Source organism: Apodemus sylvaticus, chromosome 3, assembly GCF_947179515.1.
Source record: "Apodemus sylvaticus chromosome 3, mApoSyl1.1, whole genome shotgun sequence".
In the NCBI taxonomy this organism is placed as follows: Eukaryota; Metazoa; Chordata; class Mammalia; order Rodentia; family Muridae; genus Apodemus; species Apodemus sylvaticus.
Genome location: NC_067474.1, coordinates 56,965,168 through 56,987,364, shown reverse-complemented (window position 1 = coordinate 56,987,364; position 22,197 = coordinate 56,965,168). Strand labels below are relative to the sequence as shown.

At 50.3% G+C, this 22,197-nt stretch overlaps 2 protein-coding genes across 2 annotated transcripts; one reads left to right on the top strand and one right to left on the bottom strand.

Moving 5' to 3' along the window:
• The first annotated feature begins 6 nt into the window (after positions 1-6).
• Spag8 (sperm associated antigen 8) lies at positions 7-2,850 on the top strand. The gene is made up of 7 exons (XM_052176363.1): positions 7-721; positions 805-1,582; positions 1,707-1,881; positions 2,044-2,089; positions 2,168-2,282; positions 2,381-2,443; positions 2,540-2,850. The coding sequence occupies exons 1-7, from the start codon at positions 684-686 to the stop codon at positions 2,714-2,716; spliced, it is 1,392 nt and encodes a 463-aa protein (XP_052032323.1). The 5' UTR covers positions 7-683; the 3' UTR covers positions 2,717-2,850.
• A 95-nt stretch (positions 2,851-2,945) lies between these two features.
• Npr2 (natriuretic peptide receptor 2) lies at positions 2,946-22,188 on the bottom strand. Its single transcript, XM_052176362.1, has 22 exons — positions 20,883-22,188; positions 19,972-20,177; positions 13,750-13,863; positions 13,333-13,468; positions 13,008-13,102; positions 12,706-12,838; positions 12,405-12,489; positions 10,930-11,050; positions 10,704-10,778; positions 10,431-10,508; positions 9,957-10,061; positions 9,775-9,846; positions 7,483-7,642; positions 7,112-7,267; positions 6,860-7,028; positions 6,564-6,710; positions 5,986-6,109; positions 5,768-5,836; positions 3,909-4,083; positions 3,740-3,838; positions 3,388-3,479; positions 2,946-3,274 (listed from the first exon to the last, which is right to left on the bottom strand). Exons 1-22 carry the CDS (start codon positions 21,547-21,549, stop codon positions 3,209-3,211), a joined length of 3,144 nt encoding a protein of 1,047 aa, XP_052032322.1. The 5' UTR covers positions 21,550-22,188; the 3' UTR covers positions 2,946-3,208.
• Between the last annotated feature and the right edge of the window lie 9 nt (positions 22,189-22,197).

Sequence of the window (22,197 nt, the reverse complement as noted above, 5' to 3'; positions counted from 1 at the left end):
GAGCTCTCTTGACCATGGTCAGGATAAAAGATCCTCAGACCCAGTCAGTGGTTAAAGGAGAATATGGTGCAGATGTGCTAGTGACCAATGGCCCATTCTTGGTCAAAGTACTACTAGAAAAAAATAACAGTAGAAATTTGCCTGGATGACTAGACAGAGACATGTCTATTTTACCTTTTCCCTTCCATTTTGCTATTATCCGCATCGCTTATCTGTGTTTGATAAGTAACGAACCCAGACCTTGGGTATGCTGGGCAAGCACTCCTACCAATGAGCCGCATTCTCAAACCCTATTTCATATATTTTCAACCTTAAACTTTAAAAAACAATAACAACAAAAACAAAAACAAACCCTGCTCTTCCATCTTGGGGAATGAATCAAACGGGAGTTCATATCGATGCCATCCTGGCTTTTCTCCAATGCATCCCCATAGTCACCTTAGTCAGAACTAATCAAGTTGGGCATGGAGGCGAGATTTCAGATTAGTGGAACTTTAAAAGCCCCGGTGAGGCAGATTGCAGCCCGGACTATCTGGAGAGCACCAAATCTAAGACTTCCGCGCCCCTGGAGAGTATTTGTTTATCTCTCCTACCCCACGCTCTGGTCCGCCCAGCTCTAGTTATGCGCAGTCTCCTGGAGTTGTTTGCCGTCTCTATGGTAACCCGGTAGGAGGAGTCTGAAAATGGAGACCACCGAGTCTACGGAGGGCTCTGCGTCGCGGTAAGAGCGATGGAGAACAGGAGAGGTAAAACGAACTAACTTTGCAGCAGTTTCAACAACCTTGATGTTTTCGTTTCTTTCAGAACTTTTGATGTACAGCCCAGCTCTGAAGGACTAGAGACCACTTCAGAACCCATTCCTTCGTCGGGTAGTACTCCTCGGTCCACTGTCCCGCCAGCATTACGTGCAGGGGCTCCTGTGCAGTATTCGGTGCTTACAGAGCCCTCCTCTGACAGTCTTTACGAGGCAACCTGCCCTGCATCCCATCAGAGAGGCCATGGGTTTGGCTTCCAGCCCTTCTATGTTTCTTGTATTCCTCAGGATCCCTGTAATACCGGAGACCTCGGCTCAAGCCCTGATCCTACCTCTTCTTACCCCTGTCATAGCTCTGTTCACGGCTCTGGCTCTGGCACTTGCTGTGGTCTTGCCCAGAGCTCTGAGCCTAGCCAGGGCTCCGGTCCCACCTCTGGGCCTGCTCCTGCCTCTGGACCGAGTCTTGTCTCTGGACCTGGTTCTGCCTCTGGACCTGATTCTTCTGCCTCTGGCCCTGCTCTTGCGCCTGGACCAGGGCCTGCTGACTCTGGACCTGGTCATAAGCTCGGCACTTGCATTCCTCAAGGGTACAAATGCGCCCCAATAGATCTTATCCCTGATTATAACGCATGGTGCCAGCACTTACACTGGAAGCCACAACACTCCTGGGAACCTCTTCAAGTTTCAGAACCTGGAGTAAGAGGACCATGTAGCCCTCCAGAACCTGTAGTAATATGTCCATGTAAACCTCCAGAAGTTGAATCTGAGGAAATTCTCTGTAAAACACGGCCACGTGGCCAGTGCCTGCTCTACAACTGGGAGGAAGAGGTACGGAGGTTTGGTCTGTTCTCTCTTCCTAAAGGCCTACCCCAGTTTCCTAGGGAAGCCAATAGTTTGGGATGAGGGTCAGTATGAGAAGGGAACTCATAATTACTTGACATGGGGTCCGCAGAGAGCCACCAATGACCTGGATCAAACCCCACCATTGCAAGATGGCTCCGAGAGTTACTTCTTCCGACACGGACACCGGGGTCTGCTGAGCTTGCAGTTTCAGTCGCCCATGTCTTCTAGCACCACCCACAGAGACTCATACCAGCTCCCAAGACACGCCTGTCAGCCACTTCGAGGTATGAAGCACAGGAGACGAGACCAGAAAGAGCCCAGGAGACAGAAAAGGGAGACAGGACTTTCGGGTGGGATTGTGGACTGTTTGGTGGCTATAAGGGCCAGCCCCAAGATTCCCCTTCCTTTCTGGTTCTCGACTAGATTCCTCTTCTGTCCTCCCACAGGGAAGCGTGAAGCCATGCTGGAGACGCTCCTGCACCACCAGATCTGGTGAGAGGCCAGGAAGGGGGAATCGGGGAGGAGAGAAACTGGGACCGGTCTTGACCTCTCTCTCCCATGGCTACATAGCAAAGAGGTGCAGACAGAGCAGGAGCCTGAAAGGAAGCTCTTTGAGACCGAGTCAATAGCACACCATGACTACAGAGTGGAGCTCGTAGGAGCAGGTCCTCCTGCCCCAACAAAGGTGAGGACACAGCCTGCCCTGCTTACCCAGCGCGGCTCTGCCCAGAAGTTTAGAGCGCACCAAAGGCCAGGAGTTACTCACTGTCTCTTCCCTCACAGCCTCATGATTACCGCCAGGAGCAGCCTGAAACCTTCTGGATTCAGCAAGCAGCAAGGCTACCGGTATGTGGGGGTGACTGGGTACTGGGGTGCGGGAGAGGCTCTTCTGTTCTGGCTTGGGGAAGGGTGGCATCTGTCCTGATCCTGGAACTCCTCCAGGGTGTCAGTTACATCAGGACACTGGACACACCATTCCGGAAGAACTGCAGCTTCACGACGCCAGTGCCCTTGTCGCTGGGGCAGCCTTTGCCTTACGAACTTGAGGACAGCCCCCACCAAATGGGGGTAATGTCTTCCCTTGCCTGTCAGGGAGGAGGGCAGGGGTGTGGAAGGTAGAGAACAGCTCCAGCCTAAGAGTGAGGAGAGAAGCCAACATGGGCTTTAGCATCTGTTTCTGTTTACACGACAGAGGTAGTTTGGATGGAGTTGCTTCTCTGTCCTCAACAAGGGGTTTTACATAAAGCACACTCATCCTGAAACTGCTAATGCATTGGTGCTGTGAGTAACTGTGTCCACAACCAGTATTCTCTTGGGGTGGCCTGGACCCCAGACAATGACACCATGATTTGTTGTTGTTGTTTTATACTTGGACAAAATATTCTGGTCTAGATACAGATATTTACAGAAGGCAGGAAGAGGGCCAGGACAGGGAGAAACAGGTATATGTACAAGGCTGAGCTGCAGAGGGCTATGACTTCCATATAAGGCACGGGTTTTGTGTGTATGCATGTGTTCCATCTCATATGATAACGTCTGTTTTTGTTGTGTGGAGACACAGTGACCATTGCCCATCCAAGTACCAGCAGCAGGAAATTGTCTGCCTGGGGTTCACAGGAGTCCAGGAGGTCCTTTTCGCTCTCCCAAGAGCCAGTAAGTTCGCATTTTTCCTTTTCCCTGGAGGCAGGGGGATGAGCATCGTTCAGACTCATCCGTGCTAGTGCCTTTTTCTCCCTCTCTTCCCCCACCTTCATCCTCCCATGATCCACTCCCCCACAGCCTGCCGTCACCTTCATCTCCACATCCCCACGGAGCTCGAGCTGGAAGCATCCTAGCTCATCCAGGGCATCCTTGGTGGTCGAGGAGACATGGATCTTTAGAGCTAGGGTGATGTAGGCCAGGAGCAGAGGGAGAAAGAAGAGTCAAAGAAAAGCCAAGAGAATAATTGTCAGTGCTGGAGAGTGCTTTCCCCAGTCAGCCTCAGAAAGCCCCAGTCCTCCCAGAGCACATTTATAAGAATCAACATATGCCCAAGAATGGGGCACTTCAGAACTATTCAACAGGGAGATATGGAGGAACTCTGGAAAGAAAAGAGCAAGACAGATCCAGGTCAAGTTTCGAGTTAAAAGTTTTTGTCCTTACCTTGACCATTAGATTCCATTCGAGAAGCAGTATTTACTGTGTCTCCAAAAAGACAGTACCGGGGCATCTTCAGGCCAACAACCCCAGCACAGACTGGCCCTGTAAAAACAAACTGGTTAAGAGAGATCTAGAAAAGTAGACACTAGGGCCAGGTGAGAATCAGCCTTACCAGTATGGACACCTATGCGTAACCTCAGCTGGTCATGGGGTCGATGGCGGATGCGGAAGGAAGAAACGGCATCTAGTAATGCTAGGGCCATTCGAGCAATTTCCGGTGCATGGCGCTGACCATTTCGGCCAGGAAGGCCAGATACCACCATGTAGGCATCCCCAATGGTTTCCACCTGATTTAAAGGGAAGATTAAAAGGTCACCTATATGCTCAGTAGTTAGAATACTGACAGCTCCTCCAGAGGACCTGAGTTCAATTCCCAGTACCCACGGAGCAGCTCAAACTCTCTATAACTCCAGTTCTACAGGATATAACGCCCTCTGGTGGCCTCCATAGCAACTGCACACATATGGCACATATCTAGATAGGTACACACACATAAGTAAATTAATAAAACTTGTTTGAAGAGGTCATCTCTAGCTGTATTAGTGAGAGTGAGAAAGGGGGTAATCTGGACAGCAGAAGTCTTCCTGACGGCTTGGAAGACCATGACTAACTAGACAGATGAGGGACTGCATGCCATGTCCTAAGAATCTTGGGATAAGAGGAGGCCAGACAGGGGAATACACAACTCCTCCTCCTCATGACCCTAGCACCCGGTGAGTCCTCAGTGTCATTGCTGAGCAAAGGGGCAGGATCACAGTCCTAGTCCAAAGAACCTAGGGGCACAAAGAAGGTAAATCCTGCTCAGTAGCCTGACTGCAGAGAAGCAGCAGCACTCAACACTAGTAACTGCACCAACTTGTGATGCACAGCGAGGTCTGCAGGGAGCCCACACTAAGCACTTAAGGACAAAGAAGTACTGTATCTAACTTACTCTCAACTGGTCCAGAATATAATTATATGGAATTTTAAAAAATAATAAGACCAGGGATATAGCCAAGCAGTAGAACAGACCAGCATGGGAAAAGCTTTAGGTTTGATTCCCAAATATTCCAAAGAGGGAGGGAGACATATAAAATAAATAGGAGGAAATAAAAATAATTGGTGAATTAGTGTAAAGGGTTTATGGGAATTTTGTTAAAGAAGCATCAGAAAGGTTAGAGTAAGCTTGAAAAGATCCTCATTTGTGTTTAGATAGGGTCTCGTTATATAGCCAAGACTGATCTTAAACTCAAATACTGGGATGGCAGGCAGGTATCACCATGCCCAACATTATGATCTGCCATAAACCACACTCTTAGGAACTCAAAAAAATTAGTTCTCACATTTATTTGTGCGTGCATGTGCACACGCACACCAGTGTGGAAGTCAGAGGACACCTGAAGGTGTCAGTTCCCTCCTTCCATTCCAGGGATCGAGCCTAAGTCACCAACAGGCTCGGTGCCTTGACCCACCAAGCCATCCCACCAGCCCATCAGTTTGCACATAACTAAACTATTGCTGCAACAACCAAAGCTCAGAGAAACCCCCATCCTGCCCGAGGCCACATACCGAGCTATGAAATCCATATCCAAACGCAGCACATTGACTCCCAAGGGCAAGGAAGTCAACTCGGTGACTTTAACAAAGAGCTTTATAACGTGCGTGTTATTCCCTCCCACACCACGGCCACGTCTGTGCCCACGTCTCCCACGTGTGTGCCCACATCCCCTGTGACTGTTCTGGCAGGGGAGACCAGGTGTCTGTATTACTAATGCCCCAGAGAGGGGGGGCTACAGCATGTGACTGATGAGGGATGCCTGGAAACCACGGGTGGTACACCAGTGTCCATGTTTGCTGGACTCACACCCACTGGGGAACACTAGGATGCTGGAGAAACTTGGGGAGCACTGACTGTGGAGTGGATATGGTATGTGGGGTTCAGGAAACTGGGCTTCAAATGGGTCATAGAAGGAGGTCGGCTCTAACGCTCACCTTGTAGACATCAAAGTTGTCGATTATGGCATCAAAGCAGGTATAAAGGTCATTAAGAAGTGTCACCACCTAACAGGACGGGAAAGCAGAGGCTCTGAAAATTGCGCCCATATTCCTAATTAGTTCTCAAGCCAAAAGACAAAAAAGAACTCTAGAGCAAACCAGTCCAGCGAGGCTCCCGTGACCCAGTGCCACCCATGCCTGCTCACGGCTCTCACCTGCATGGGGGTGCTCTCAGCTGACAGCGCTGTGAAGCCCACGATGTCACTGAAGTAGATGGTGACACTGTCAAAGGCCTCCGCCTGAACCGTCTCTCCCCGTTTCAACTGCTCTGCCACAGAACTAGGAAGCAAGAGGCATTCTCAGACCAGCTCCAGGAAAGAGAGGGAAGGAGAGGGCGGGGTATGTGGCTACAGCACATCCAGGCTGTAGAATGAAAGTCGGCTTTGGAGGAAGAAGAGGAAAGTGGCTGAGAAGATGTCGCCTAGCCTAGTGCACACTGGGGTGCACAACTGGCAGGGCATTGTGAGGGGACCCACGTGGGCTAAGCAGTTCCATCATTCTGCACACACTCAGACAAAGGTGAGGGAGGACAGTGCCCCAAGAAAGAGGGACCGGAAGCTGAAAGACAGCACATCCCATTTGAGACAAAGCGAGAGCATTTAGCCTGTAGCCAGGAGGGCTTACTGTGGCAAGATGTCACATAGTAGGGTTCCCAGGCTTGCAAACAAATTCTCAGAAGATAGATGGGATAGAACACAAGGACATTTTTGGAGAAGGGGGACAAAGGTCTTACTGGGGTAGAATTTGGTAGAGCAGAGCCTCAGCCTTGCGCTTCTCCTCCAGATAGGCCTGCGTGCGCTCCTCCACCAGCTTCTCCAGGTTGTTGGCGTACTGTTCCATGCGCAGCAAGAGGTTATCCAGTATGCTGGTACCGCCTTCCCTGCGGGAGGCCAGGTTATCACACCTGCTCCAAGGTCCTCAGGACTAACAAGGCTTCCTATCAACCCACCCTTGGGGCACACCAGCCTCATCCACTAAGAATGATAAGGTTCTATCCCTGGGAGCCTCTGAGCCTGGGTGTCCTCTCACTTGTTAAACCGGCGAATGAAGCCCTTGATTTGCCCAAAGTCTGGACGTTCCGCTGGGTCCTGAGCCCAGCATCTCTCCATCAGCAAAACCAACTCTTCATTCAGTTGCGTCCGGTCAATGCTTGGCCGGAAATAGGGCCTCTGACCATTTCGCACCTTCTGGACAATCTCTAAGGGTTACAGAAAGTTTGGATGAAGACTCAGGTTCCCCTAGCAGAAGAGACCAGGCATGCATAGCAACAAACTGTCTCACCTTTGGGACTGAGGTCCAGGCCTTCCAAGTAGAAAGGACCACTGCGAAGTGCTATTTCCTGCAGAATGATGGCAAAGCTGTAGACATCTGCCTTCTGCATGCCTGTGGTTGGCAAGGGGTTCCCACTAAGCAGTTCTGGGGCAGTCCACAGCTTCTCTGCAAAGAGTGAACAGGCTGGCTAGGTTCCCCACACGGCATCCTGGATGCCACCTGGGCTCATCCCCAAGTTGCTGCTACTGGTCTACCCCTTTCATCCTCCCTGGGAGGAAATGACCAAGACTGAAGGGTAACATAAAAGGTAGGTGGCAGGGGGAGGAGGTGTGGGGAGGGGATGACATGTGAGGGAGGGGTGGTGCAGAGAGCAGTCTCACTGGCATAGAGGGCATGGCTGTCGTCAGGTTCGGCGGTTGATCGGAAGCTAGCCAGACCATAATCTGTTATTTTGAGCACAAATCGACTATCCACCACACAGTTGGAGGACTTGAGGCTTCCATGAGATGAAATAATGCTGTTGTGGAGAAAGGCCATACCCTGCAGGATACAGAGTAAGTGTCTGGATCATATGTGGCTTAGGCAACCTCAGTCCATGGCACGATCCAGCTAACTGCATAAATATATCCAGACCACCAACCCCAAATCATTAGAAACTAAAGGATCTTGGGACCGTAAAAAAAAAAAAAAAAAAAAAAAAAAAAAAAGCTGCTTTGGGATGATGTCTCCTGCAGAGCCTCTACTCAAGGAAGCAGGCAGAATGGGAGAGCCATCCCTTCCAATGTAAACAGCATCGAAGTATCAGGCACAAGGGATATGAGGAAATGCTTATGAAGAGGGAGAAGGAGAGCCAGCAGTAATTTCCCTGAAAATGGCAGCTTGCTGAGCAGTGAGGGGAGCAGGCAGGACTAGTATGGCAGCTGAGTCTGCTTCACACACCTAGCTACTCTTTAGAAAGTCACAAGACATGGCCAGTCTCTAGATGCTCCATAGAAAGCCAGTCGGTTGTACCCCTAGTGTGGAGGAGGCAGGTCATGGTGGGGGCAGAATGGGGTGTGTTAGAGGAGTGCTAGACCACACAGCAGTGAAGACACAGTAAATCAGCACAGAGGGCAACCACAGCTTCCTAGCGGCAGAGGCGGCAGAACATTGCCCCAGGGAATGAAAAGGCTGGTCTTGGGAGGACAGGGCAGTGTTTCCCCAAACAGAAACTCTGGAAGCCCTCCCTAGTCGGTACAGTTGGTACAGTAGGTACAGACAGAGGATAATGGAAGGCTCTTGGGTGTAAACAGTAAGCTCTGGGCGTGGACAGGCCTGGGGTCTATGAGCTCTTCCTCTTTATTTCTTTGAGTATCTCGAGGCCTTAAGGGAGGAACGCCTGAGTGCTGAATCTACTGCTGTGGAAAGTGCAAAAGCAGCCCCGGATTTCGTGTTTATCCTCACATCTCCTGTTGAGAACTACATTGGCTTTCCCTAATATTTTCCTTTCTCACGTGATGACAAAATTTCATATGCATAAATTAATTAAAAAAAACTTTCTGAGAATTTAGCAGAGATTGGGGCCAGTGTCAGGCACAGTCAGGTGATCTCATTAGTAGGCTCACAAGACCTGCTTCTGAACACTGCCTAACCCACGCAAGATTCACCTGTGCGCTTCCACCATCTGTGGGCCTCTGAGTCGTTTAAAATAGCTGACCATTAGAAACACAAATTTAGTGCAATTTTCCTTCCTTTCAGTTTAACATACACACACACACACACACACACACACACAAAATTTCAGTCTCTAGCCAGGCGTGGTGGTGCACACCTACAATGTTAGCATTGGGGAGGTAGAAATGGGAGAGTCAGGAGCTCAAAGCAATTTCTGCTTACACAGTAAGTTGGAGGCCAGTCTAGGCAACATGAAACCCTGTCTCTAAAAGAAATCAAAGCTACAAGTGTTGTATGCCATTAATCCCAGCACAGAGGAGCCAGAGGCAGGCAGATCTCTTGAGTTCAAGGTCAGATAGAGCTACACAGAGAGACCCAGTCTCCAGGAACAAGCAGTTAAATTTAGAACCTAGACACCTCTACAGCAGCTATCTATAGGCATGGCGAATATTGGTTAAGGCATAAGATAACAGGAGACAAGTGCGTGGAGAGCTCACCCAACTTCTTCATTTGTTTGTTTTGAGACAGATTCTTACTGTGCTGCTCAGGCTGTTCTCCAACACCTCCTGTTCTCCTAATCCTCCTGTCTCAGTGAGTGCTGGGGTTACATATGTGCACTACCCACATCCAACTAAGGGATGTCTTTCCACTGTTTTATTGCTTGTCTTCTTTCTTCCTGGATAGGCTCTTGTTGTGTAGTCCAAACTGGCCTGAAACTCACTATGAAGCCTTGACCAAGCTCAAAATTAGGGCAGTCCCCCTGCCTCAACTTCCCATACAATGGCATGCCCAGCTATAGCTAAGGGATTTTAATATTCCCCCTTTGAGGTAAAGAGACACTAGAGAAACATTTAAGATATCTAGGACAGGAGGACAAGAACCTCTCAGGGTACAGAAGTGCTGTATCACCCAACCACAGGAATGGAGGGCTTGGAAAGAGCTTGGCTGTTAGAGGTCCAGGGGAGACATTACAGCAAAGACAACAACTGAGGCACTTTAAATGGCTGGGAAAGACTCACCTTTACAAGGTCATTAATAAGCGAGTAGCGAAACATCCAGTCCAAATTGATGCTGTCATTTTCTAGAATATCCTGACAGTGACACGGAAAACATCAGCATCTGTCCCCAGTCTCACCCCTTGGCACAGGGTGACTTTGGGACCTCCCCTACCCCACCACAGTCTCCTACACCTTTCCCCCACCTGTAAGCTCCCACGAGGACAATACTCTGTAACGATGCAGATGTTGGGAGGGTCTATGCAGGCTCCGATGAAGCGGGTAAGATGGTTGAACTGGACATCTCTCATCTACCAAAAAATAACGCCAAGAGAATTGAAAACCCTAAAATTTAAATACAGGGGCTGGGTATGGTAGTGCACCTTTAACCCCAGCACTGGGGAGGCAGAAGCGGCAGGATCTCTGTGAGTTCAGGGCCAGCCTGGTCTACATAGTAAGTTCCAGGACATCCAGAGACAGAGAAACTCTGCCTCAAAAATAATTTAAATACAGAAACACCACTGTGAGCAATGATCTTTCTCTAAGAGAAACATCATTATTGCTGCAACTGGGAATCCAGTTAATAAATAATCCCCTTACCCTGTTAGCCAGGGGAACATGGTCCCCTCATTTCCTCTTCCCAGTCTACCTTCACCTCCCACTCATACCCAAGTACGTACGTGTTTGAGTTCAAACAGAACTTGCCGGGTCAGCTCGATGCGCTTCTTATTCACGTGTTTGATGGCAACAACATTTCCCTAAGGTGGGGTGGAAACAGAAAAAGACACTGAGCCTCAGAGGTATCTGAGATGCTGGAGAACCGAGAGCTCCCAAGAACTTCGCCGGGAACAGAGCGGGGTTTATGAGGGGTAGAGGTTTGGGGGCAGAGGTGGCAGATGGAGATGAGACACAATGAAATGGTTGGGGACCAGGACAAGCAGACGACTCTTCACCTTGAAGTGACCGGTGTTGGCAAAGATCTGGTATTTCCCATGGGCTGTCATGAGCGAGCCGTAACTGGATCCCCGCTGGGGCCAAGGGCAACATGGAGGCGGAAGGATGAAAGGAACATTAGATGGTGGTGGTGCAAGGGTCTATCATTACAGGCCAATGTGCTGGGAAAGGTCCAGGGTGAGAGAGAACAGGAAGTCAGGGGAAGGTGGAGGGCCGAGGGCTCACCAGCGACAGTGTCAGGCGACTGCCTGCACCTTTGTGATACCGATCCGAGTTGCCAAACTGCAGTTCTTCCCAGCGAATGCGCCACAGCATGCTAGCTAGCTCCTTCTCCAGCATCAGTTTTCTGTAAGGACCGCACATCTCAGTCGACTGTCAAGCCCTGTCCTGCCACCCACTAAGCTTCAGGGAAGCTGTAACTGTCACAGGACTGGGACATGCACACTCAGGGTTTGGTTTGGTTTTGAGACAGGCAGGCCTCAAACCAATGATGATCTCCCTGCTTCAGCCTTCCAGATGTTGGGATTATAGATGTATACCACCACACACAGCTCTGGTTCTTTCTCTCTCTCTCTCTCTCTCCCTCCCTCCCTCCCTCCCTCCCTGCCTCCTTCCCTCCCTCCCTCTCTACTCTGCTTTTCCCTCCTCTCTCCCTCCCCTCTCATCTCTCTTCATTCCCCTCTTCTAGACTTTGGGTTAAACCTATACGGCCTTGAACATGCTAGCCAAGCACTCTACCAGGGAGCTGCTCCGCCCCCAGTCTATAGCTGAGTCGGGGCATCCAGTCTTCCACTCTGTGAAGACACAGTGAAGCACTGCTTTCCACAAATCAGAACGTGCAGCCTCACCAGACATAGAATTTGTTGGTGACTTGATCTCGGATCTCCCAAATACCCAGAACTGTGAAAATGTGTTGCATTTCAGAGGGAATGAGGTGAGGAAGGAGAGGGGGGTGACCACCTTTGACCCTAACTCTACCCAAAATCAGCACTCCAGGGTTGGAGACGAGACCAGGGTTAGAGCACTGCTGCTCTTCCAGGCCCAGTTCCGTTCCAAGCACCCATCCTGGGCAGCTCACAACCGCCTGTCCTCGGGCTCCAGAGGATCTGATGGCCTCTTCTGGTCTCTATAGGCACCTACACATGTGTGCAGTGGCATACATTTACATAGTCATACAGGAGAGATAGAAATAAACACAATTAACAATATCCACATTCAGAGCTAGGCATGGTAGAGGAGGTCTTTAATCCCAGCACTTGAAAGACAGAAGTAGGCAAATCTCTGAGAATTTCAGGAGCAACCTGGTCAACACAGTGGATTCTAGAGAGGCCTGAGCTCTACAGCAAAGCCTTATCTCAAAAACAAAAAACAAACAAAACAAAAACAAAACAGCATTCAAACAAGGAAACATGACACACATCTGTAAAGCCAGTACTCAGGAGTGTGAGGGAGGAGATTCTTCTTGAATTCAAGGCCAGTCTGGGCTACTTTGTAAGACTTTGTCTCCAAACAAACACAACAGCAACAAAAACAAAGCAAACAACTAGTCCACCCAGATTACAGACAAAAGTAAAATATATACTAGTCCAAGACACCCACACCAGGTCAGGAGACTTGCCAGCCACACGACAGGGACCCCTGCCTCAGCCAGAGGCCATGCAGCAAGAGGGCCGTGAGGAGTCGGAAAACCCAGAACTCACCGGAAAATGAGGAAACTGGAAACACCAAACATGATGAAGGTGATCCCGGTGCCCAGGGCCACGATTGCCAGAGTGGAAAGTGGGGCTGAGGAGAGGAGGAGAGACAGAGAGACCCTGAGAAAGACTGGAGGGGCTGAGGGCAGAGAGGCAGAGGTGCAGGAGGCTCAGAGCTTTCTTGAGGGAAAGAGAGAGCTGCAGACATAAGACATAGCCAGGAGTGGGAATGGGTGTCAGTGAGGTAGGGGCAGAGAGCAGGGGCAGGGTAAAGGGGGGACTGCTCCCAGTCCCTGCACACACCCACTTTTATCACAGGATGGGTCGTCCAAGTCAAAGGCACAGGGGGGATTGTCCAAAGGTGGGGCCCCCTTCACCCAGGGGATTGGCCGGCCTGTCCACCAGATGTGTTTCTCGGCTCCTGAGTAGTGGGCTGCGGGCTGTGGGGAAGCAGAGCGCTGGGCCCACAGGCCTGCCCCAGCCTTCACCTTGACACCCCACCATGATGAAGGCCCAGCAGAGGGAATAAACTACTGCCCCCAGAGCCAATGATTCTGTCCCCACTGGATCTTAGGGTCAACCCCTCCTCCCTGTCCTCTCCCCCGTCACCTGAAAGTCCCCAGAATCCAAGTCTCCCATGGCCCACAGGACAAAGTCAGTTTCACGGTCATTGTTCTTGTCCATGACAACCAGTCCAGTTACACCTAAGATAAAAAAAAAGAGTGTCCCTCGCTTTTGAGATAACCCTAGCCCATTCTCCTTCGGTCCCCCATCTCGCTGTCCCAGAGTCTCTCCCCACAGTGATGTGTGTCCTCTGACTTCCTGAAGCCCACTGGCTCCCCCTGTGGTGCCTGGAGTATTTCTTCTTCTTCTCCCACTGCATTCCTGAGCCTGGTGTCAGCCCCTAGGCCTCTACTCCCTGACCCTCCATTACCATGGTATCTCCGTCCCTGCATCTTCTCCACAATTCGAAGTCCATCTTCCCTGGTGCCCCCTTCCTGTATTGTCTCATTCAGAACTTGGGCATAGAGCAGGATCCCATCATAGAAGCAGCCAGCGATGAGATTCATCTGGGGACAGCAAGTTCAGCAGCACTCTTCAAATGTCCCCTGAGGTCCCCTTCCCAGTTCCTCTTCTACCCCTGCAGTGTCCCCATGCTTCCCCACTTTCTTGGCTTACTTACTCCCTCATCCCACCCCTACTGTGTCATCCCCATCCACCCCATCCCTCGAATGAAAGGGTAATGTCCTAGCTAGAGGTGACGGCCTGAAGTGGGGCTTGCTCCATGACCAAGGACTCCATGAAAAGTCCCTTCCTTGCAGCCTGTTCTGACTCTCAGAGATCTACTCACCAGGGATGGGGCCAGCTCCACACCAAAGTCTTCCCGGGCTCTGATCAGCAGGCGATTCTGAAACTCCTGATACTCAGGATTTGGGGGTTCTCGGTATGTGATCACCAGTACAGTCTGCACCACAGTACACGGGGAAGAGCAAACCGGACTTGAGGTGAGCAGGAAGGGAAGGATCATCATAGGAAAACTGGGTAAATACACACACACACACATAGGAAAACTGGGTAAATACACACACACACACACACACACATACACACATACACACACCACACTTACATACACACAGGCACACACATACACCCCACACACCACACACACATACCACTCACACACACACATACACACACACCCACATATACAGCACACACACATGTACACACAGTGTAACACATGCACTGGGGAGGGGTGTCTGAAAGTTGAAGTGTACTAAACTCTGGGGTGAGTATGAAAATTAGGGGTAGTGGCACCCCTCTATGAAAGACAGAGAGGGCTGGCTCTGGAAAGGTGTCCGTAGAATGAAATCAACTCCGTGATCAAACTCAGTCCATCACCCTCCCTGCCCCCCTACCACCACCAGGCTCCTGCCAGGCTGTCACTCATGGGTGTTCCTCTGCCCCACACTTTCTGGGTACCTGCCACTCTCAAGAACAACCACCACTATCTGGCCAGGTGCTGGTGACACACGCCTTGATGCCAGCGCTCAGGAAACAGAGGTGGGCAGATCTGTGAGTTCCATCCCAACCTGGGCTATAGTCCCTCCCAGCAACATTATGAGAAAAACTTTAAGACAGCGATTCCATCTGCGGAAACCATGAATTTAATTTACTGTGCACACAGGAAACATCTACTATAGCCAGCTCATTAAGCGCCAAGTGTGTGTCATGTGAGTTACATGCCCACACACACTGCACAGACAAACAAATGATACACATGGTCTCGGCAGTGCGTGCAGTTTACTGACATGAATCAACACATCTCTGTCCCTCATTAAACTGCCAGCCTCGGTCCTTGGAGTCTCATATATGCCCTTCTGTAGCTGTGGGACTGCCCAGCCTCAGGCCGCACAACTAAAGGAGACTGCTCAGACAGGAAACGGGTCTTACAACCCAGTGTAAGAGGTCAGTTCAAAGACTTCGTGAAATATGACTATATGTAAAGCGATGGATTAAAATATAGCCATTTCAAGCCAGGTGTGATGGCTCACACCTGTAACCCAAGCACTCAGGAGGCTGAGGCAGAAGGAATGCTATAAGATCAAGACTAGCCTTGTCTACATAGTGAGTTCCAGACAATCACATAGCAAGACACCATCTCATAAAACAACAACAAAATCCAAACAGAAATCTGGCCATTTCTACCAGTTTTGCTTATTCTCATCACAGAAAGCACATGTGGACCACCTGGTCATACTCAATATATCACATGTGAAACACACAGACATACTCAATATATCACATATGATTTACAGGTACCAATTTGTTCCAGGTAAGGAATCAATTTCTAACACGCAGTCATTATATTAGACTGGAGTTTCTTACTGGGGGACTTGCATGCTTGAGTATACACTTTTAATATTCACACTCAGGCAGGAGAAAGAGAAGGAAATGGAGAGAAGGAAAAAGGAGACCCTGGAGGGATTAGGGAAGACAGAAAGAGTTCCTCAGGGTCAGGCTAAAAGGGTTCATTCACGAACACCTGCTCCAATAGAGATCTATGGTAATGAGACAGGTGACATAGTCAAGCAAAGAGCTGGAAAACACGTCGGAGTAGCACAATCTATACTTCAACAAAAGCTGAGAGTTGGCTTTAACACTTTCCAGACACTGTAACTCTCCAGGTTGAAGATTTACCCCTAGCTGGCAGTAATGTAATTTTTTTTTTTTTTTTTTTTTTTTTTTTTTTTGCCTTGGAACAGTTCCAGCATCCTCAAGGCTGAGGCAGAGGGATGGAAAGTTCAAAACTGAATTGGGTTACACAGCAGGCCCTATCTTAAAAACAAAAATTGTCATAATCTTTGAATCCCCTTTCGTGTGTGTGTGTGTGTGTGTGTGTGTGTGTGTGTGTGTGTGTGTGTGTGTGAACGCCCTAACTGCTGAGCCACCGCTCCAGCCCTTGGTTTGTTCTCTCTTTCCTTCTTGCTTTGCTGTTTGCCTCAAACTCCCAATCCTCCTGCTTCAGATCCTAAGTGCTGGGATTACAAGCTTGCCATACATACGTCTTTTCTCCTCTTAAAATTTATTGAGAACTCCAAAGAAATTTTGTATCTACCAATAGTTACCAAATTAGAAGTTAAAATTAAAGCTGAGCCTGATAAATTATGAAAACACAAAACACACTCAAGCGAGTTTTCCATGGCTGTCAGAGAAGTGACATCACCCTGCACTGTGGAGCCTCTAGAAAATCCAACTGTGCAATCGCAGGAGAACATCAACAAAGGCAAGTAACATCCTGACATTATTTTTAAATAGCTTTCACACTTCACAGTTCCCTAAAAGAATTTCTGGGGCCCCCAGGATCCCAAGGCCATGCTTAAAAAATGGCTATTCCAGAATGTTTTTGCTGTGGTTACTAACTAGCTACTAAAAAAAAAGAAAAAAGAAAAAAAAAAGCCAACCCCAAAACAAAAACAACTCAGGACAGTTTCTGTACTTACTCAGAGACTAAAAAGAAGGCAAAGGTAGCTTTGAGTCCTGGCTCCTAGTGGCCCCAAGTGGAAAACCAAACAAACGTTGCTGCCAGAACTAAGGGGTTCGGTGGGGGGCAGCCCAGGAGTGCGCCACCCACCTCGAAACCTGCTCTGAGCACAGCACAAGGTACTGCCAGCCATGGCCCCAAGAAACCAGGACTAGTCTCCAGGAATGGAGCCTGACTTCCAGGGTCCTTGGCTTAGTCCTGAGGATCTTACCAGGTAGCCCAGGTAGCCCTCAAATTCTCAGCAACCTTCCTGCCTTAGTCTCCCAAATGCTGAGATTACAGATAAGTGCCCCAAACACACACACACACACACACACACACACACACACACACACACACATACACTCACACACTCACTCTCTCTCTCTCTCTTTCTCTCTCTCACACACACACACACACACATACACACACACACACACAGCTCCTTTCCTCCATTCCTGTGGCGAGTGTTTCCCACTGAGCACGCGTGGCTCAGGATTTCTAACCTGAATTCTCAGTTGCTCACTGCAAACCCCAAACCTCCCAGCCTGGCTGCTTGCGTACTAAGATCCACTTTATTGACTTTTCTTACCTGGCCTAGCTGATTGCCTTGGTTTATGGTGCCTGGAAGGTCTGCCCTCTAAAACCATTCCTAGGATTATCCCCCTCCCCCATGTGCACATTTTAATTTGACTCAATACCTATGTATTAAACATCTACCACATGCTAGATACAAGGAATGCAAAGGTGACACTATCTGTGCCTTGCCTCGACAACTGAACAAGAAAGAATAATCCTGTCAATACTCTTAATTTCAGCTCTTTCCCTCCCCTTGGTTTCAGGTACCCGGAGCCAGCCTGCACCCTTAACTTGATGTTACAGCCTCTTGTTACAAAGGTTCTGGGCATCTATGGCCTCCTTGCCTTGGGCTGGCCTGGTCTGAGACCTAAGGGGCCCAGCATCTCTGGAGGAAGGGCTCGCTGCTCTTTTGTTCTTGGCTGTTGCTGAGGACTGACCTCCACGCTGCCTCCCCTCTGGTAGTCCTGGCAATGGAGGAGAGAAGTTTTTCCTACCAAGGCCTCACTCCCACCGCCCGAGCCTCACTCCCACAGTCCGAGCCGAGCCTCACTCCCACCGCCGGAGCCTCACACCTCCCTCTCCACACCTCCCTCTAGCTTATCCTTCCTGCCTGTTTCTCTTAAGCTGTAACAACATCTTCTTTTTTCCTGTCTGAATGAGGCCTGCAGTGAGGAGTGGAACCGAGACTCAACTGATGGAGATAGCTGACTAGGTCATTCTCTCCCCTCTCCTAAGTGCTAGGGTCTCTTGCCTGCTGCTGATTCTCATACAACGAAGAGATTTTTTTTTTCTTCTGCATAAAGACGACAACCCAGGGACGGGGACGTAGCGTAGTGGTGGACATGTGTAGCATCCTGGCTAGCAGGCACAAGGCTCTAGGTTGAATTCCAGAACAGAGAAAAAGCAAAACAAAAAACCCTACCAAGGGGCTATGGAGTCCTGTGATCCCAGAAAGGAGCAGACATGCTTTGCCTGAAATAGCCAAGGTTCGGCCCGTTTCTCTTCCCATGCCACTCATCTGTTTTTCTTCTTCTGGAAACCCTTATCACCAATGAGTAAGCTTGCTTCTTGTCTGTCTCGCCTACTAACTGTAAACTCTAAAAAGACGGTGACTATTTCTAGTGTGCTCTGTATATATCCATACCAAGTAAGGTGATGAGGCCATAACAGGTATTCAGTATATACCAACAATTAGTTGGCCTCTGAGCGACTCAAACATGAACGGATTACATGCTCTCTAGTAAGCAGAATTAATCAGCTCAGCCTGGGGGTTGGGAATCTTACAGAACATGGAATCATTATATAGACACAGGTGAGCTGGTTGTTTCAGGAAAAGGTTACAACATAAACAAAACCTGTCCCGCCACTGCCCCATGTTCAAGTATGACAGTCACAGACTAATAGGCAGCCATGCAAACAGATACGTCATTCACAGTCAGACACGCTCACCATTCACAACCTAATATATAATCTCAGCCACATAAAACCTTACTCACTGGAGAAGAATGGCCACCCAGGTCCAGGCTGTGTATGCTCGCTTTAGAACCAAAGAATCTCAGAGTGGGAAGGATCTTACCTCATTCTGAAAGCCACCTCAAATACTTTTTGAGGGCCATGGATAAATAAATAGGAAACACTTACATACACAGGTCAGTGAAGACTGGTGTGAAAACCAGACGGAGAGTCAAAAGTCTGATCTCAAGAGGGAGGTTTAAAATGAGAGAAGAGAAAAGAAAATGCACACTAAAGGACCAAAAAGTACACACTGAAGGATCAAAAAGTGCACACTAAAGGACCAAAAAGTACACACTGAAGGATCAAAAAGTGCACACTAAAGGATCAAAAAGTGCACACTAAAGGATCAAAAAGTGCACACTAAAGGATCAAAGAGTGCACACGGGCAGGAGGGTAGGGAGCCTGGGATGCAAGGGGTGAGTGAGCTGGACTGCTCAGCTTGAGCTATCAGGAAGCACTGCTGAAGCTACAAGCAGAGAGCTAACTACCAAGTCTTAAATGTCTTGATAAAGAGTTGGGATTTTCTTCTTCAGGTAGAAGGTCACTGAAATCTGGGGCTACAGGCGGGAGGTGCACAATAACACCGACTTTCTTCTCCAAGTCCTTCAGTAAATTAATTTCCTTCCCTCCTTCCTAACATCACCTTAGTTCAAGCCATATCACCTCACCCTTTGCTGAATTACGCATTGGTTGCCTCTTCCTACACAGCCTGAGTTCTGCTATACATGTATTATCATACAAAAAAAAATGCCAAGGACACTATGCGCTAAACTCAAATCCTAGTCCTTAACACTCCAAGTCCTCTTAACCTGACTGTATCTTTGTCTCTTTGTCTCCCAGATGTGCTCTAAGGGAACCCTTTTTAAAGCCCATACCTATAATGACCACTCCGAGACCCTGTCTCAAAAATACTTTTTTTTTAAAAAAAATGAACCAAACTTTCTTACCAGGCCAGCCATGTAAACCATCTGTCCCCCGCACAGTCTTCCAGATCCCTGTCCCACCACTCCAGGAATATGGCATGTGCACACAACAGACCATGTCCTTACAAGAGCCTGTATCCACCATCCCTCCCCAGAACCACGGCCTCTTGGGACCGGCTTCATGCCCAAAATTGTCTCCTCACATACTGTATTATAATTTCACCTTGCCTCTCCAGTAAGCATGGCAGCCCTTTCCAGAACAAGGCACAAGTCTTCCCCTTCCTGCCTTCTAGCTCACCTCCGGCACTTCGGAAAGCATCCTAAGATCCCTGGCGATGGCCAAAGTCAGTCTTGGCAAGCACACTAAGTGACAGTCACAATCTCAGGAGGGAAAAGGGAGACCAGACACAGACACTTCTGACCATTTCACTTCCATAGCGCACCACTCCTGCCCTTCAGGAGGGTCTTGAGAGAAGCAACCCCTCCAACCAGTGAGTTTTCCCATCTCTTGTTTAGGTTCCAAAAGTACCTGAAAGGCCTCTCTGAGGGCCTGGGCCTGTTCCTGGGTTCGATTGTCCTGCCACGGCCGGCCTGTTGCACGAGTGGGACCTGCTCGAAGACTCTCCCCAAAGACATCAAGGTAAAAGAAGACATAGTCCCCATTGGTCAGGTTCTCCCTCTGGGCCTGAAGCAGGATCTCATGCAGCATTTCCAGAGGGCCACAGATATACACAACTGGGAGGGCACAGGGCAAAGGGCACCCTGAGACAGCATCCAGGCCTCCCAACCCCCGTCATCCCATTACAAGAGAGTGCCCTACCTATCGACCACCCAACAGATGTTCCCATCACCACCCAACAGATGTTCCCATCACTCCCTACTAGAGCTCATGTCGTAAGTGCCCTTGGGCGACATGGACCATCTGGTCCAAGGCAGAGCCAGACTCCAGACCCCAGAGACAGGAGCGATGACTCAAACCCCTTCTTCCCCGGAGCTGTGTTTGCTGTACTGCACAGCCCCCACGTCCCCCTCCTGCCTGCCTCTCCCTAGGCTCACAAGCACTTGTGCTCACAACTTTTGTGTGGTTTTGTTTCCCAACCAAACCTGAACCCATAGGGTCATCTCTATGCTATCAAGAGAGCTTGCATTCCGATCTACGGGGTCCCTGCTCACAGGCAGGTGCACTTTTCAGAGCAGACATCACAACATCCACTACTTAAACCCCAGCCCGGGTTTCAACCTTGCTGACCTCTGACTTTGAAGCTTAGGCTCTCCCCTAACCCAGGCCGTCTCCGAGGAGCTCTGTCCTCATAAATTCCTCCATCCCACCCATTACATAGAGCTTGCCCCTGCCTATCTCTGTCTATTTCTCCCGTGTTGCGCTCCACGGACATAGTGGCCCACCTCCCCTGTTCCTAAAACAGCCCGGGCCACACTTACTGCGCCCGTTGGCTCTGATGAAGTGGGTGGCTTGCTCAGGGCCACCTGGCTCTCGGGCATACACCTGGTGTTGCACACTGAGGTTACTGCCCTGCAGGGCCTCAAAGACGCCCTCGATGGTGAAGTAGTGGGGCCGGTCATCTGTGCGAGCGTCCAGATACAGCAAAGCAGCCCGAGCAGTCCAGTTGAAGTGCCCGTGTAATGTCACTACAAACTCACCCAGCTTGGGCGCAGAGGGGCCAGTGCGAACCAGGGTACGATAATGCTCATTCTTAGCTGCAAAGCCAGAGGCCACTGCACCCGCAGTCAGGAGGGGAAGGTGCCAGTGTGAGGCAAAGCGAGCCACAGAGGCAGCGGGGTACACACAACCGGGACCCAACAGGAGGTCAGGGTCATGGTACAGCTTGAGGTCCACAGCGCGCAGTGGTGCCAGGTACTCAGAGCAGGCACCGTCTAGTTCGGAGCTGACAAACCTCAGGTCCACGGGCAGTGCCCGGCCCAGTGCCTCCACAGCCAGTGCCACAGCAGGACCCACCCGTGGCCAGGCCCAGGCATAGCTCAGGTTGTGTTCTGGCAGCACCACCGCCAGCGTCAGGTTCCGTGCCCCCGGAGGACGCACCCCACCTGCCAAGGCTGCCACCAGCAGCAGCAGGGATGGCAGTGCCATGAGGATAGAGCAGCTGACCCACGGTCCCCCGAACCAGGGGCCCGCTCTGGCCTACTAGGCAGGCACAAGCGCCACCCAGCCTGGAGCCTGGGGAAGTGGGCCAGGAAGAGAAGTGGGGACAAGCTTACTCGGCCCGGATACAGAAAGTGCTGGGGACCACGCAAGAAGAGGATGGGGGTAGCCTGGGTCGGGAAGGAGTGGGCTACCAGCCCACAGCAAGGTCCAAGGACTAAGGATAGGGTGGCAGAAGGAGGAAGGGACCAAGGGGGCCTGCGACCGGGATGAGGACCGTGAGAGCTGAAGAAGCCTGACAATCCCAAGCAGGGAAGGGGGGATCTGAGCCTGGGATGGGGTAGGGACTTGGGGGAGGCTGGTACAAAGAAACGGCTTGGGGGCACCTCACAGCTGACCGGGCCGGGAGGGCAAAGAGCTGCGAGAAGCCAGAGCCCCGGGCCGAGGTGGGAGGGCGCCCGCCGCGGAAGGACTGGGACATGGGCAGGCAGGGAGCGAAGCGAGGCCTGGGCCAGAAGGGAGGGGAAGGCAGGGGTGACTCTCCCAGGGATGGCTTCTCCCGAAGCTCCTGCCTGGACTAACGGGCCCGGGCGCTGGTCCCATCCGGAGCTGCGGCGGCCCCGCCCGTGTCCCCCG